This window comes from Punica granatum, chromosome 5 (genome assembly GCF_007655135.1).
Source record: "Punica granatum isolate Tunisia-2019 chromosome 5, ASM765513v2, whole genome shotgun sequence".
NCBI classification, from domain to species: domain Eukaryota; kingdom Viridiplantae; phylum Streptophyta; class Magnoliopsida; order Myrtales; family Lythraceae; genus Punica; species Punica granatum.
This window is the reverse complement of record NC_045131.1, coordinates 2,664,296-2,679,802: the sequence shown is the minus strand read 5'-3', so window position 1 is coordinate 2,679,802 and position 15,507 is coordinate 2,664,296. Positions and strand designations below refer to the sequence as shown.

General features: G+C 38.0%; 1 protein-coding gene across 1 annotated transcript; it reads left to right on the top strand.

The window, feature by feature from the left end:
* The first annotated feature begins 4,018 nt into the window (after positions 1-4,018).
* On the top strand, positions 4,019-5,396 carry LOC116206875 (transcription repressor OFP15-like). The gene has a single exon (XM_031539702.1). The coding sequence runs from the start codon at positions 4,279-4,281 to the stop codon at positions 5,221-5,223; it is 945 nt and encodes a 314-aa protein (XP_031395562.1). The 5' UTR covers positions 4,019-4,278; the 3' UTR covers positions 5,224-5,396.
* The last annotated feature ends 10,111 nt before the right edge of the window (positions 5,397-15,507 follow it).

The window sequence follows — 15,507 nt, the reverse complement described above, 5'->3', positions numbered from 1 at the left end:
TTTACTAATAATGCCTAGTGTAGGAATCCATCCCTGATAACAGGCTTTTTAAATTCATTCTAGTATTAACAATCCCCTTTGCATGTGTTTCTCCAAATTTCAAGGGAGATGAACCAAAAAACGACCAATATGCGTCAAACACGTTTTGGATTTGTATTCAGAAACATATCCATTTCGGCGATGACTCGCACCGAGGGGGATGAATTGATTGTCTCTTATTTTCCTGTGTAGGAGCCGCATGTGAGTTTGTATGTCCACATCTAGGTCTAGGCAGTACCTAGAAACCATCCAAGAGCATTAGCGATGGTCCCCAAACTTGAACCTAGGGATAGAGGGCCCTGGCTTACCACAGTTGGGAATCTTCCTTCCTTTTGTACTATGGGTTTGACATGGTTACATCCAACAGTTTTAGAGAGCCAAGAAAAACAAATTCTGGGGTAAAAGCTAAAAAGATTGTGCAGTTTAAAACGTGGGCATAGGGATATTTCTAAATTCTAATGTTGCTTTGGTCAGATGCAGCAGAAGCTCTCTTACAAAGGTTGTTCTGTTCATGGAAACCGACATTCTCAAAGACGACCATAACAGCACAGAGCCACTCAACATATACAAAATGCTCTCGTTTGTTTTCTTTGTAGTGTTGCTCTGTGCATGCAAGTGGCTGTGAACCCCTTGAAACTCAAAATTCTATCTCAGCAAGAATAATCATATATCTTCTCGTAGTTATTTCAAATCCAAAAACTTTTGTACGTATTTGTTGCAGATATGAACTCCCGAGCCTAAGGACCACTGTCCCTCTGCTTCAAAGATCAGGTATGAGCAGCATTAGCCCAAGGTCCCAGGGGACCACCTCTTAGCTTCATCACTGAGGGACTCCTAGGAACCAACTTCGGGTTTATGTGATGCAATAAACACCACATAAACCAGTGATCCATGTAAGTTTGGTCCTCGACATGTCTGCCCCTTACACGTACCCGAGAGAGAGGTAGGACCACTGTCAAGTTGAGCACCAAACGTTACCGTTCAAGCCATTAATTACTGTGTTCGAAGCACGAATTGATTTGGAGTTCCTGTTTTTGAATGATGTCTGACCTCTCAGTGTGGGGCCCGGAAGAGAGGGGGTTGGGTTGTGTTCAAGTTCAACATTGTGCTGTAGGTTTACATGTTCTTCTCATCAAGGTTATGAGAAGGTCGCTGTTTGTTGGTTGGCTCGTCCCCGCTGGTACTGTTGGAGCTTTTGAACCGGACCAAACATACCATTAAATTGAGAAAATAACTCTTCGATGACTTATCTCTTCCTTCTTCGGATGATCCCGGCCCTCCTCCCAGCCAAGAATCTCGTCTTCTTTCCCTCATCCAGATCACGGTTTATCAGCGGATATCTGTTTGTGCGATCCTCCGTGCCTGTAATGCAATAACTTATAATGGTGGATGAACGACGGATACTATAAACAAGGAAAGAACTAAATGGAAAAGATCAACGTCTCTATCAATGGTGTGGTCCATTTTTCACTGTTTGTGTAGTAAAACTTAAAGACTGAATGTCGTCGGGTCACGTTGGTCATGCTAATTTCGTATACTTTATTGATACAGCCAATGTTGTACGATGAACTGCGACCCCTAGTAGATGCAATCAATGCTGCGCGATAAGCCCCGACCTTAACGAGCCAATCCAATAATTAAATGTTCCGTCTCGATCCCTCTCTCTTTCAGTGCTTTTACATATCTTCGATGGGATGCACGAGGAAGCAGGCACATGACATGGGATCACTGATTAGATGCGCAGTTGCACAAAGTTTTCTTTTCATCCCCCCCCCACATGGCCCATGTGTGTTCGGTCTTTTCTTGGACAAACGTTTCAGCGACGAATTGCTCGCCCCTTCATATCGTGTCTTTCTACTGATGATACGGATTTGCCACTAAAACATGGATGCCCCGTCGCGAAAGAGATAAAAGAAACCATCAGAATATCTGAGACTAGGCTCAGGTGTGGGGTTTGAATTCCTGATGTGGCCTAAAATTAGCTTGACGTTTTCTTCTGTCGCTTTTATTCGTGGGGAGGATGAAAGGAAAATCCAGCAAACATGTCAAAATTTGCAAAGTATTTATCCCAAATATTTCTGTTTTTTGGATATATACCTCAGTATTCGAAAGTTCAATGTACCCGTTAATCCAGTCGAACGAGAGGTTGGTCAATTAAGGAGTAAAACTCTTACGGCGCGAATTTTTTTTTATCTATAAGACTCGAATCCGAAACTTTACTTAAAAGAATAAGTATAAAACCACTTGATTTAAGACCTGTTGGTAAATATTTCTACTTTTAAGATATAGCAGCATTCGTCCAACTGCATGAATATTCATTGCCAGTCACAAACCTCCGGCTGCATGCCAAGTCCATGGTCCTCTGCATCGAACATCTCTAACCCACACGGTAGAGAGAGAAATGCTTTCAAGATAGGTGTCGCACACGGACAGATCAAGAGCGTTGGGGCAATCGGGATATTATCGATCTGGCGTAAAGTCCACGTATGTACTGGTTTTTCCTTCAGGCGGGCATGATCCGTGTAAGTTCAAATAAAATCGTGGGTAGGCTAGGATGGTAGGTGGGGTGGGAGTGAGCCTAGTTAATGGAGCATTAAACAGGAGCCGAGCCAGACAGAGAAAGAAAAAGTGGATCGAAGGAGAGATTTTCGGGCTTGTCAGGTTCTTCACTTTTACCAGCAGAAAATGGAAATAAACGACAGCTGCTTAGATTTGTACTATGAACGAGCAAAAAATTAGTGAACTGAAAACTGCTTAACTTGAAAAGGTGTAAAAATTAAGCAACCAACGAAGTGAAACGAGTAACGGAAGTGGCAAATCGATAAATTCGTTCTTCTTTTGGAGGTGGGATATATTGGAATCCAAATCGATTCTGAAGAAGGGGTGTACAAGAACGTCGTTAGTAATGACGAGAAAGTTGGGGTCATAAGCTCTATGTTACTGTAATGGACCTAGAAAAGTACATGACTATATCTTCAACTGGCTCCGGGTCCACCTTAGTGATAATATCTAGGGATGTGCACTAGTACCGGGTATATCCGGAACCGTTCAGAACCTACCCATTAGGGTAGGGTCCGGGTGGCTCGTATTGAAAATAGGATAAGTTCCGGGTATTAAAATCAGGAACCGATGAAAATCGATTCCGGTTCTGATTCCTATTTACATTATACCCAGAACCGGTTATTTATTAAAAAAAAGAACAAGTAAAGTTATCATCTTCTCTAATGAATCAGAACATATGCACTTTGTTGTGTGAAATTGTATTATGAATATTTAATTTTATCGATGGATTGATGAGACATTTTTTTTTATTAATCTAAATTTTTTTGATATTCTATTTGGCATGATTACTGATTATGTATGTGATATTTTCGATTTTATTTAGCGAGAGAAGAAAATTTACAGGTTCCAACAGAGTATCCAGAACCTGTGGTATAATACAGGTTCCGGATAGGTTCCGGTTTTAGAATTCAATAGGGTCTGGTTCCAAAATCTTGAAATATGTTCCTTACAAGATATGGTCCAAATATCATTAAAAATACAAGGTACTCGGAACCGATCACCTCTAATAATATCATATAGACTAGATCTCGAATGCATGTTGAACTCATCTTTGGAACGTATACTCTCATCTTATCAACATCTACTTACTTGTTGAGCTCGTGAGTTTCATATTGTTGTATTGTAGATGATCTTTGCAGACGTTGGTACAACTAATGATCTGTTGACGTAAGTACGTAAACTACGAATTCTCGAATCTCTCGCTCAGTGATGAACATTATTGCACAAGAAAACAAATGGAGCTCAAGTAGTCTTACAACATCGAACTTGAAAACTTTTTAAAGTTTTTAGACGAGAATAGGCATCGACCCACTATCTCTACTGATGTTGTTTAACCGATTAAGATGGAGAGATTCTGAATATGGATGAATGGTGGTATATATTTAAATGTGGCATGACCCCACCTTGTCCACGCCAGCCTCTCTTCGTCCCGAAAACCTTCCCTCGGCCTTTGTCTCATCCATCTTCATCTCTCCCCTGCTTCCTTCTTTAAATCTTCTTCCTTCCCCTCTCTGTCACGGACTCTACCCATTAATGCTCACTTCACCTCAATATACGATCGCATAAAAGAACAAGAAAAAATCGATATAAAAAAACAAATCCTCCATTTCATCGATCATAAACATTCAATATCTCTCCCGAATCAGCAAACTAGTTCAACAAGAAGGAGAAAGTAACATGAAGCTCCCGTCTGTCTCCAAGAACAATCCGATAAAGACGGCGACAACCCTTGCGCGGTCGTCTTCCTGGCCGTGGCCCCCGTACTGCCACCAGCCCAAGACCCTCTCGTTCCGCGGGGGTGACGACCTCTTCCGCACTGTAAACTCTGCATTCCTCGACTCACCTCCAGACCCTCCCGGCGAGAAAGTGGATGACGGATACACGGACGGGGATGAGGACGACTCTATCGAGACGGTGATACAGGGGGCGAGGTCAGAGGGGCGTCTCTTCTTCGAGCCTGCGGGAGAGACGAGCTCGGTCCTGGCTGCAGAGTCGGAGGAGGGGCCGAGTGGGGACGAAGCGGGGGAGGAGTTGGTGGAGGGGGTGGCCATGTGCGTGTTGGAGTCGAGGGACCCGTACAGCGACTTCAGGAAGTCGATGGTGGAGATGGTGGAGGCCCACGCCCTGAGGGGCAAGTGGGACTCGCTGGAGGACCTCCTCCGCTGCTACCTGAAGATCAACGACCGGACCAACCACGCCTACATCTTCGGCGCGTTCGTCGACTTGCTGCTCAGCTCCAGCCCCCGACGAACAAACGCATTCACCGACACCTCCGAGCAGTGCTGTAACTGCGACAATACTAACGACACCAGCAGCGACGGGAACAACATCATTAATCCTCACTCGACGTCCTCTCCCTTCTCGCCGCTCTCATTCTACACTTCCTCATCGTCGTGCTGCTCCTCCACCGACTCCCTCTCCACGACCGCATGCTGTGTTTCGGTCGTTGAGGAGGCCGAGGAAAATAGCAGCAGCGGTGACTGTAGCACCAAGGCGGAGAAGCAATGCCTGCCTTCGAGGTTGAAAGTCACAGAGCCTAGTCACAACAGAGAAGGGATGATAGTTCGTCGCCGTTATTGTCTTCTTCATCAGATGTCATCTGAGATTCTTAGCGGAAATTAATGTATGTATGTTAGGTTCTTTTTCACATTTTCTCATTGCTTTGAGAGCTCATGACAGCGAAAGTTTTGGTGAAAATCTCTGCAGAGATTTTGTAACTCTTTTCACGGACCGAAAATGGAAATCTTTTCGGTAAATGCAATTCAGCCTCAATCCTACATGTTATAGTTGCACAACAACCGACCTCAACTGACCTCAACTGTTCGTATTGATTTAGTTCATATTGAAATCGGCATCACCTACTCACCATAATCTCAACATACTATATCAATCCAACTTCGCATATAGATAGCAATATGTGCATATGAAATCCATTCAATATATTAGATTGGATTTTGGATGGCTCATACGTGACTGCCATTATGGTAAAACGAATGACTTAATCAGTGGCCGAAAATGTTGCTAGCTGGTGGAAGTGCGAAACACGATTTTCCGACGACGACGACGACGACAACAACAACAACAACAACAACGAGAGTTGCATTGCACCATAACTTGTTGGGGACCAAATTGCTTCAACGGCATTGCTAAAAGACTTAATTGAGTTTTGCTTGCAAGTTCTGCAGGGAAAACTTTTATGAGACTGCAGATGAATGGGATGATTGGGTGGGGACCTGCAGACATCAGGACCCCGTGCAAACCTAAACCATCACCGGCCACGTGGACAGTCAACCCCATATCTTAGCCGTTAAATTTGAATATTGACATAGTCATCGTCCCCTCTTATCAGAATTTTTGTAGAAGTGGTCCTTCCTTCTTCCCTCTCCCTGCAGAGTCACCTACCGTCATCACGATTCACATATATCAGTTTCACAAACATAAATGCAGGTTACCCACAAGATACTAAATCAAGATAATTATTCGTTATGATACGTCGTGGTCGTATAAATTTAGCTGTAAGAGGGCAAATTAATGGCCAGTAAATCATGTCCCCACGAGCTTTTTCTCCCGAATGTATAATCCTCAGCGAGCGTCTACCTGATGCGGCCCGAATGCTCTAAAGATATGCCATGCAGATTCCACCCAAAACAAAAAGAAAGATATGGTATGTAGATATCTTCACCCTATAATATATATCAGGCCCGAGCCATCGAACTTTTCTTGAAAAAGAGTCTCTTTACTTTCGAATAATTGAGATTTAATTGAACATGATGAGAAAATTAGTTTCATGTATGCGTGTACGTATATACATCTTTTATTTCTCCATTTAATAAAGGTTCCTCCAAGCTAGCCATTGCAAAACCATTTGTATATGTACTTACATATGGTATGTTATAAATATTATTGCATAAAAAAATGATTTAGCTATATAATAACTAATCACGTAAGTAAGAAAATTATTGTCAGCGCTCGCCATTCAAGAACATAAATATAAATGGTATAAAACATGTAGAGTATTATGCTTATATTTTTTTTATTGTTCAGAAATTTGTCGGATATATATAGACAAAAACATGAATATTTAAAGGTGAGCTTGGGCTAGTGAGATTCTATGTATGTCAAAGCGGCGAAGCTTCTAAACCTTGTGCCACGGCGCCTTTTATTAGAACCCACTAATTAATAATTTAATACTATATATATATATATATATATATAAGAACAAGAACCCTAGTGCTATTAGTTGGATTAGGTTCTGCATTATTGATTTTAGCTCCTTAATATTATATTACGCGATATAAAGATGATTTGTTTGTTCCTGTTGCCATTTGTTGCGTTCTTGTGTCGATAGATATGTTATATATTAATTGCATGTGATTGGACGCATACAAACATATTATCTATATAGAACATACATGTATATATTATATAGAGTAATAAATCCATGATTTGATAAATTGGTGTGGTTTCGCGGAGAGAGTGTAGTTAGTTTTCACCCTTATATGCTTTAACTAATTCAATCAATTTATAAATGGACCGGAATTTTTTGCCAATATGTTTTTCTTTTCTTTTTCTAGGGTTTGAAGATATCAAGATTCCATTTTAACCGGTTATGTTAGTCTCAAGGCTAATATTTTTTTCTTTTTTTGGGGTAGATTCAAGGCTAATAAATTAGTTGATTGGTCTTGCTGTTCCCAGTGTTAGGAACTGATGGCTCGATCGTATTCGTACACAAACTTAGATGATCAAGTGATCAATTTCCTTTCCGTCATCATGAAGAGTATATATTGAGCTCCCAGCTAGAGCTGATTCACCGAAAAATTGAAGATCTAAGTATCAATACGTTACGTCCTTTGGTTTGAAGATTGATTCATTTAACAGATGTATTTGCTTGGAAATATATCAACATTAGCAATAATATATATTTAATTTCTTCAGACGAACAAACAAAAATTAGGGACATTTAATCTGCAGGTTTTATTTTAACCTGTCGTAAAACACTAGAGAAATCCAATGCATACCATGTAATGACCTTGAACCAAGAAAAATTATGAAATGTCTCATGAGAGTAAATGTGACAAAGACATTGATTATTGGAATTTAAAGCCACGATGCACAGAACAGGAGGAGCTAGCTCCATAATTAAAACTAAACTTCGCAGATTTTAATTATCACACCTATCAATGAGTTTGGTTCATGCTTATTTAATTTATAAATGCAAAAGGATTAATGGGTGAAAAAAGGGGGAAAAAAAAACGGAGAGAGAGAGAGAGGATTTTCTCTCGTAAATTGAGAATGACAGATACCGAAAGTTCATGAAATTCACACCATAACCTCAGAGTTCTATAATGTGAATGTAAATATATATATTGAATATGTTAGGTTGAGAAATTAGATTGCAAATTTAATGGGCTTATATATTCGATAATTACTTGGTGTAATTCGTGTAATTAGTGGACGAAATCAAATTTTGAGTTTAATATATATATATATATATATCAATGTATATATGAATGTATATATGGATGTATGTAGAGATCAACGGGGGGAACGGGGGAAATTGCATTTGCAAGGCCAGACGGTTATTTTCTATATGGAGGTAAGGACACTAACTAATGCACGTTAGTTTAGGCATTAGTTTCAAAAACCACAAAATATTAATATTAATATATCGATATTAATATTAATTAAATAAAAGTTTCTTCGCAGGACACGTTCCAAATAAGAGTCGCGTCTTTTCTCCTCAATGGTACCCATTGAAAACAAATAAATAGAGACTATGGTGCCCAAAGTCAATAATCGAGATTAATCGAAACACTTCCAGAATATTGAGTGAAAAAAGTTAGGATATTCTACGAATTTGCTAATTCTAGAACGTACAAAGGCTTCGTTATATCCTCAAAGAGACTCGCAAGAAGTCCACTAACAATTTCATGTGGGAGTAAATAACTCATTTCGGAAAGCGTTAACCCGTGTCTCGAAACAACTGTTTAACATCGAAGATCATGTCTGTCATCCACTTCGACTTTGAGTTCATGATCGACATCGTATTCTTCGACCGTCTCCGAATTTCATCTTCGCCGACCTCGAGTTTGGTTTCGCCTTCGTCTCCGAACCATCTGTCCCAAGTTGCAAATCCCTAACATGCCCTTCAGCAAAAATATATGTATATATTCAAAAGAATAAATGAATGAATATAACTTCCCGTATATTTGCATCCCATTTCAAATGATCCTGTTCATTTAATTCACTTACTTGAAATTAATATGACAATCACTAGAAACGATATTTTTATTTTTATTTTTATTTTTTTTCCACTGATGGGAGATAAGAAAAAAAAAGACACGATTTATTTTTAAAATATATTTCCGAATAATTTTTGAAATATGGTTTTCTTATAATATTCTTACAAATTCATACAAGATTTTCAATTTAAAATCCTGCCTGCCGCAAGATCCATGTATATCTCAAATCCATGTAAATCATGTAAAGTATTATATATATACTTGTACAAGTACTGCGCGTGCACTTCGCATTTGCGAGATTGCTCTCACTTCTCGTAGTTATTTTGTTATCTGACTTTTTGATTATATTTTATTTTTTGATTACAAAATTAAGTTTTACCGTAAATAATAGTATAAAAATAAGAGAAGAGAAGAGAAAATTGGTCACTCACTCAAGCTACTTCTGTGTGCTGGAATTGGCAATAAAAACCTTTTATTTTTTATTCTATCAGAAAATTAAAAAAAAATTATGAGAAAAGTGATACCGATATTAAAACCCTATTTCAAAGGAGGAATCGAATCAGTCACCATTTACGGTGCATAAATTAATTTGATGACAATAAACAAATATTTCATGACACAGCACTACTTCCTCAATCTGACACATTATAAATATAATAACATGATCAACTGCAGTTGATATAATTGCCCTGCAATTCAAGTAATTACTAATAAATGTGTAATTTTACATATTATATTTGGTCTTTAGTTGCATGGAAAAATTAAAATACATGTTAGTTTAAGTGTAATTAACACCCTCAAGTGTCTGTATATAAGTTGCAAGATATCATCCACTAGCTGGTAAAAAGAATCTATGAGCACAGATTCTTCTTCTCACCTGCAAATTATCAACTTTGGAGATTTAACTATTCTGAAATATTTCGAATTCAACAGCATTAAAATGGTTTAGATATATATATCCTTCTCTATTTTTCTTTTTTATCGATATAGACGAATGTTCTTTTTTCTCGCAGTCAAATAAAACGAGTTCTAAACTTCGCAGTTTTTTTTTCCTTTTTATATATATTTTTTTCTGATTGATTGTGATGTGCTGTGTCTTAATTTTCTATGTATGACATTTCTTTTTTCTTTTTTTTTGGTGGAATATTTCTCTTGCCTCCCTCCCGTTCTGCACTTAAATAGGGATTCTCAGCAATATTCAGCAACGAGCCAGGTTCAAGTCTATGAGTCCATCAAAGGCCCATTAAGGTTACGAGAGGAAGTATAAAGGCTGAGGCCATTTGCTCTGGGCCTGACCAACTTGCTTATATATACTATAAGAAATGTATAAATAGTCATTGCCGAATATTATCCGCATATAAGATACATAAGCTTCATTGGGAGCTAGTATAGTGGATTCATGAATTATGGTATTATGACTCTTTACGGGTTATAAGAGAAGTTCATGAGTCTAGTACAATGGAATATAAATCATAATAGCTAATCAAGGGACACGAATAGTCTTATTGAATATCAAACTTGAAACCTCTTGATTACCATACGAAGGCATGCGCCACTGTACTATATTCGCTTTTTAGTATCACGACTTTTAGAGTTGGATATATCCTCCCTATCATGCACCTCTATAACTATTGACTAATATACAGGCTGATGGGTTATGGGTCCTCATTGCATCTAAATCTAGTGAAAGTTATTCACCCATCGGCCGACAGTGAATATTCCGGTATATGCTTTCCGCTTACGATAAGAATGCTCTTATTTCACCGACCTGATCTGGTATCTCATATCCATAATAGTTAATCAAGTTGCCCAAGGTTTGTTTCTGAATTATATATTATTTAGAGGTCACTATTTTATCGCTGTATATGGTTTTTGGTAGATTAATTTGTCAAGTTAGCTAGCTAAGCTCAAGCAATATTAATGGGGCAGCATGTCGTCCTTGTGGGAAGCTAAGACCTTTTTCAACAACAAAGTCAGCTCACCTCTCTCGCCGAGAGTCGTCTAATCATGTCATGCATATGTCTGATGCAAAGCCTTATCAAATCCTGTTTGGTTCCCATTTTCCATCCACAGAATTTACTTTATATCATCGTGGACGGTCGGGAAATCATGTAACAACAACTACAGTATCCACTTTCTTAATTTGTCTGTGCAGCATATAATAATCACCAGAAAATTTGATGTATAAACATACAGACATAAATGTGCCAATTTGAGATTATTACAATCGTTTGCTCTAAAAGATTAACCTCATTAGATTCGTACAATGCGATTTATGTAATTTATTACTGAATATTACATATGTAGGACTCAACCATCTGAGTTTACCCTTGCTTGCCTTCGGAAAACATTGAATGAGCAGATAGACTTTCTGATGTTTTTCTTGTCTTTTTCGGCGGAAAGATTTTCTGATTTTTATAAACAAACTCTTGTTCAAATAAAAGCAAGAAATATGAAAATCGAACTATGAATTGCTTTATATTGATATATTCAGGGGCTTGCTGGACCCTTTTGTGTTGTTGATAATCACATCAAAAGTGGAGAAATCTAACTCCAAAAAATGAAATCTAAAGGCTTTATGAAAAAACATCTATGGCCCATCTACTTTTTGTTACTGATAAGGCAGACTATAATATCGGATCGGACCGAGCTCGGGACCTCAATTGAACATGAAAGTATGCAGGAAGGCTCCCGGGCCCGCGATCACGAAACGGAGCCCTATGGGACCCATGAACTCAAGGAAGGGGCTTGACAAGCTCCTCGCACGATCTCTTCCTTGAATAACTAACTTGAGCGTCGGAAGGGATTCCTCGGGATAACATTGGAGCCCCCCGCTACCTTGTTTTTTTATGGTTCGGGGTGTCTCGGCACTGACTTTAAACACGAGAATTAAGTGAGGAAAGCATTGTGAGCTTCCTCGAGATCAGAGAAGAAGGAAGAAACAGTCTGCCCAAGTCCTGAGGGAGATTTGTGGTTAAAGATTTCATTCCCCACATTCATTTTCCGCACATCAATTATAAATAAGCCTCGCGGATCTATAAAGAAATCAGAAACTTAATAAAGGAGCATAAACATATTATCCTATAAAAGTATCTAACAGATAATCTCTTAATTCTTTAATAAGAGCATATACCGCTACATCATATTCCGTCTCTCATGGTCTGTCAACTTTTTAATGGCCTTAATGCCCTACCTACGTATCGTTTTTCTCCAAAGTTGTCTTTGTTATCTTCTGGTCTGTCTAGCTAAGCTAGGCAATACTCATCCAATGTTTTTGATTTTGCAAATCAGGACGCAACAGCTCATTGGGCTAAAGGGAGCTTATAAAGGTCCCTTCAAATGTCCCACATCTTCATGTCGTCCCACATTTAAATTAAAACTTGACAAATATATATGTCTATGTGGATATGGCTTTTTTTTTTGCTGAATAATCATTCATTACACTGTCCGATCTTTATCGAACACTAAGCATGTTTTTAGAAATTGATTGCCCTCCCTAGCTTTTATGCGGTGGGACTGCATCATCAGACAGGAGATGATGTTTGGATAAGAAAACAAAACGTGATAGTTAGGCTGGCTTTGTGACTGCATGCTGCCCAACCTCAAATCAATTAGGGACGTCTCAGAAAGATATATACACACCGAAACACACACACAGATATAGAGTAGAATCAAATGCACCTGGCAAAAATAATGAAGAAGGATGTAATTAAAGTTCCCTCAGATTTATTTTGACCAGAACGTGCATGAAATTATGAACCCCCGCATTCAATTCTCTCTTAATTCATCAGACAAACTCTATTCATTAAGCAGCAATTGCATGGGGAGAGGACACCCAGTTACATACAAGCCATTTTAATGTATTTTTTATAGGTCAAGGTAATAATGTACATTTACTATGTTACAATATGTTAGCGTAAGGTCGAATTTAATTTTTCCCAGGGATTTAGCAACTACAAATAAATTATGCATCCCAAGACTATATATATAGTTTAGTTAGGATATATTCACGATCTTTCTATTAATTAGTCACAGGTAACTGGTAAGCAACAGATGGATTAAACCATTTTTCAATTATTTAGAAGGTTCCCAATCTGACAAAATGGGGATACGTGAACTCTTGACTGCATGCTCTTTTGTTTTTTCTGCGCCCCTTCATTTAGCAGCTGATCAGACTAATTTCTTTTTTGGTGAATTTATTTTTTTTGGGTGAATAGCTGATGAGATTAATTAAATGACATAATTAATTACAACCACTGAAAGAAGATCATCAATATTTTAAAGGGTTTGAAATATAACGCCCTTTGGAGATTATACGAAAATCTGCTCACTTATTGTTGATTTAATTCATGGATATGAATTCCTTATAAGATCTATCTATATTGCTCGATCTTTATGATGTTTAGTTAGAACAAAGTGTTCGTGCAAAACAGAAATTATTTCTAAATTCTGATTATATAATTTTTAGAAAATACTTCTCCATAAATAATTTCTTTCATAAAATTAGTTACTCAAAACAAATGGATTTTAACGAACAAATATTCGAATTAATTACTAGCTGTTATAATATTCACATGCTGTGCACATGTTTATCTCGAAGATATATTTCTTGATCTTGTGATATTTTGTAGAATATCATGCACGTATCATTTTTCAGCAATGATGAAGCTTATCGCGTGGATATATATTACATACATACACATAGACAATGACATGTACATATAGTTCTCACTTTTCACGGATACGGTCGTCCCATGCAGCTGTTTTACTGTGTGCGTCTTGAAAACTTGCAACATAGAAAGCCATGGGTGTGTTGCAGGTCAGGTGATGATGATCCCTCCTTGCTATAATTAAAAAGGCAAGTTCCCACTATCATCATCATCGTGCATTTTACTGTTCCCATGAAAATAGACATATCTATATATCTGTCATTGATTCAAGTGATTAAATATTTATTTTTTAAATAATATTTCATAATCGTATCTTGTGAATAAAAAAATTAATGATTAAGAGAGTTTTACACCTTAATTAGTGGACTGATTCGACTCTAATTGAATTAGTAGGGCCTTTTAAATACAAGACTTAACACCAATATAGATATGTGTGTGTGTTTATGTATATCAGATGGGAAGATATATATGAGAGAGAATAGTGAAAATTATTGTCGCTAGCTATAATTTAGGGGTGGCAATTCGTGTCGTGTCGTGTTTATACGTGTCGTGTCTAAACGGGTTCGTGTCATCAAAGTCATAACCCGTACCACGACACGATTATTAAACGGGTTAGGTTTTGGAAACCCATACACGACACGTTTATATCCGTGTCAACCCGTTTAAACCCGTTTATCGAAACGTGTCATAATAGGTACACGTATATACGACTCGATTATAAACGTTATCAGAATACGTTAACACAACTTGTTTATCCGATCAACTCAGTTACCCGGATACATTAACAAGACATGTTTATCCGATTAACTAGTTTATCCGAACATGTTAACATGGCATGTTTACACGTTAACACGACATGTGTTGGATTGGATGAAAGAAAGGAAAATAAATTAGGTTAGGTACTTAGGAAGTTAGGATTACATGAGGATATTTTGGTAAATCCAAATACATAAACGAACGGGTTACATGATTATAGTAACACGATTAAACATGTTTAAATAAACAGGTTTAATCGTGTATAATCGGATTACAAAAGTTCAACCCGATAAGACACGCTTATTAATCTTGTTTAAACGGGTTGGACCCGTTTAGACCGATTATCAAAAATGTCCAACCCAAACCCGTTTAACTTCGTGTCGTATCCGTGTCGTGTTATCGTGTCGTGTGAAATATTGTCAGCTCTCTGCTATATATCAGATCAGATACCAGAAACCTGATGCCCAAAGCAATCCCCTGATAAGTCCAAAGAGACTTGTTCAGAAGTCCCATCTCTCGACCATTAATACTCTCTATGATGATATTGGCAGATGCAGGGGGAAAAAAAAGAAAAGAATCATTGTTCCTCATAATAATAAGAGGAAAAAAATTTTAAAAGAAAAAAACTATCGCATATATCTAAGTTTTTCTTGGTTTTTTTTCCTTTTTCCTTTTACTTTTCACATAGAATCACTAGAGCTACTTATGTCCAGAATCCAATTCGATGGTGTATTAAGCGCCCCACTCGAAGATTACGAGTTCGAATTTCACTGAGAACGTAGAGCTCGTCACTATGTGAGTGTATTATGGGATGGCGATGTTCGGCCCATAATGTTTGATCCAGTGAACTTTTGACTTAATTCACTAGTGTGTTGATGGACCTACAGTGATCGAGTTGAGCTAATGTCTCAACGAACTATGGCGAAATAAACATTTCCTGACGGTTAAATTCCTTTAGTTAAAATAGTCACAGCAGACTAATAATTCGGTCTAATCTTTATATTCAGCTAAAAAAATGTCAAGAATCCAGTTCGAATTTCGAGAACCTGGCCAATTAATTAAAGCGTGGAGGATTGGAATGCATTTCGTCCAGTTTAATTGTTCGGTACGATCGGCCGGAGCGAGGCTGAGGATAGAAATATATCTATCTACCTGCAACGGTAATCAATGATGCTAATACAAATGTATGGACGAGGGCTGATACCGTGATAGTATGAATATGCCCGGCAAGGGTTAGC

Coding starts and splice junctions, on each gene's coding strand:
- LOC116206875 (XM_031539702.1), top strand. CDS start 4,279: ATGAAGCTCCCGTCTGTCTCCAAGAACAATCCGATAAAGACGGCGACA.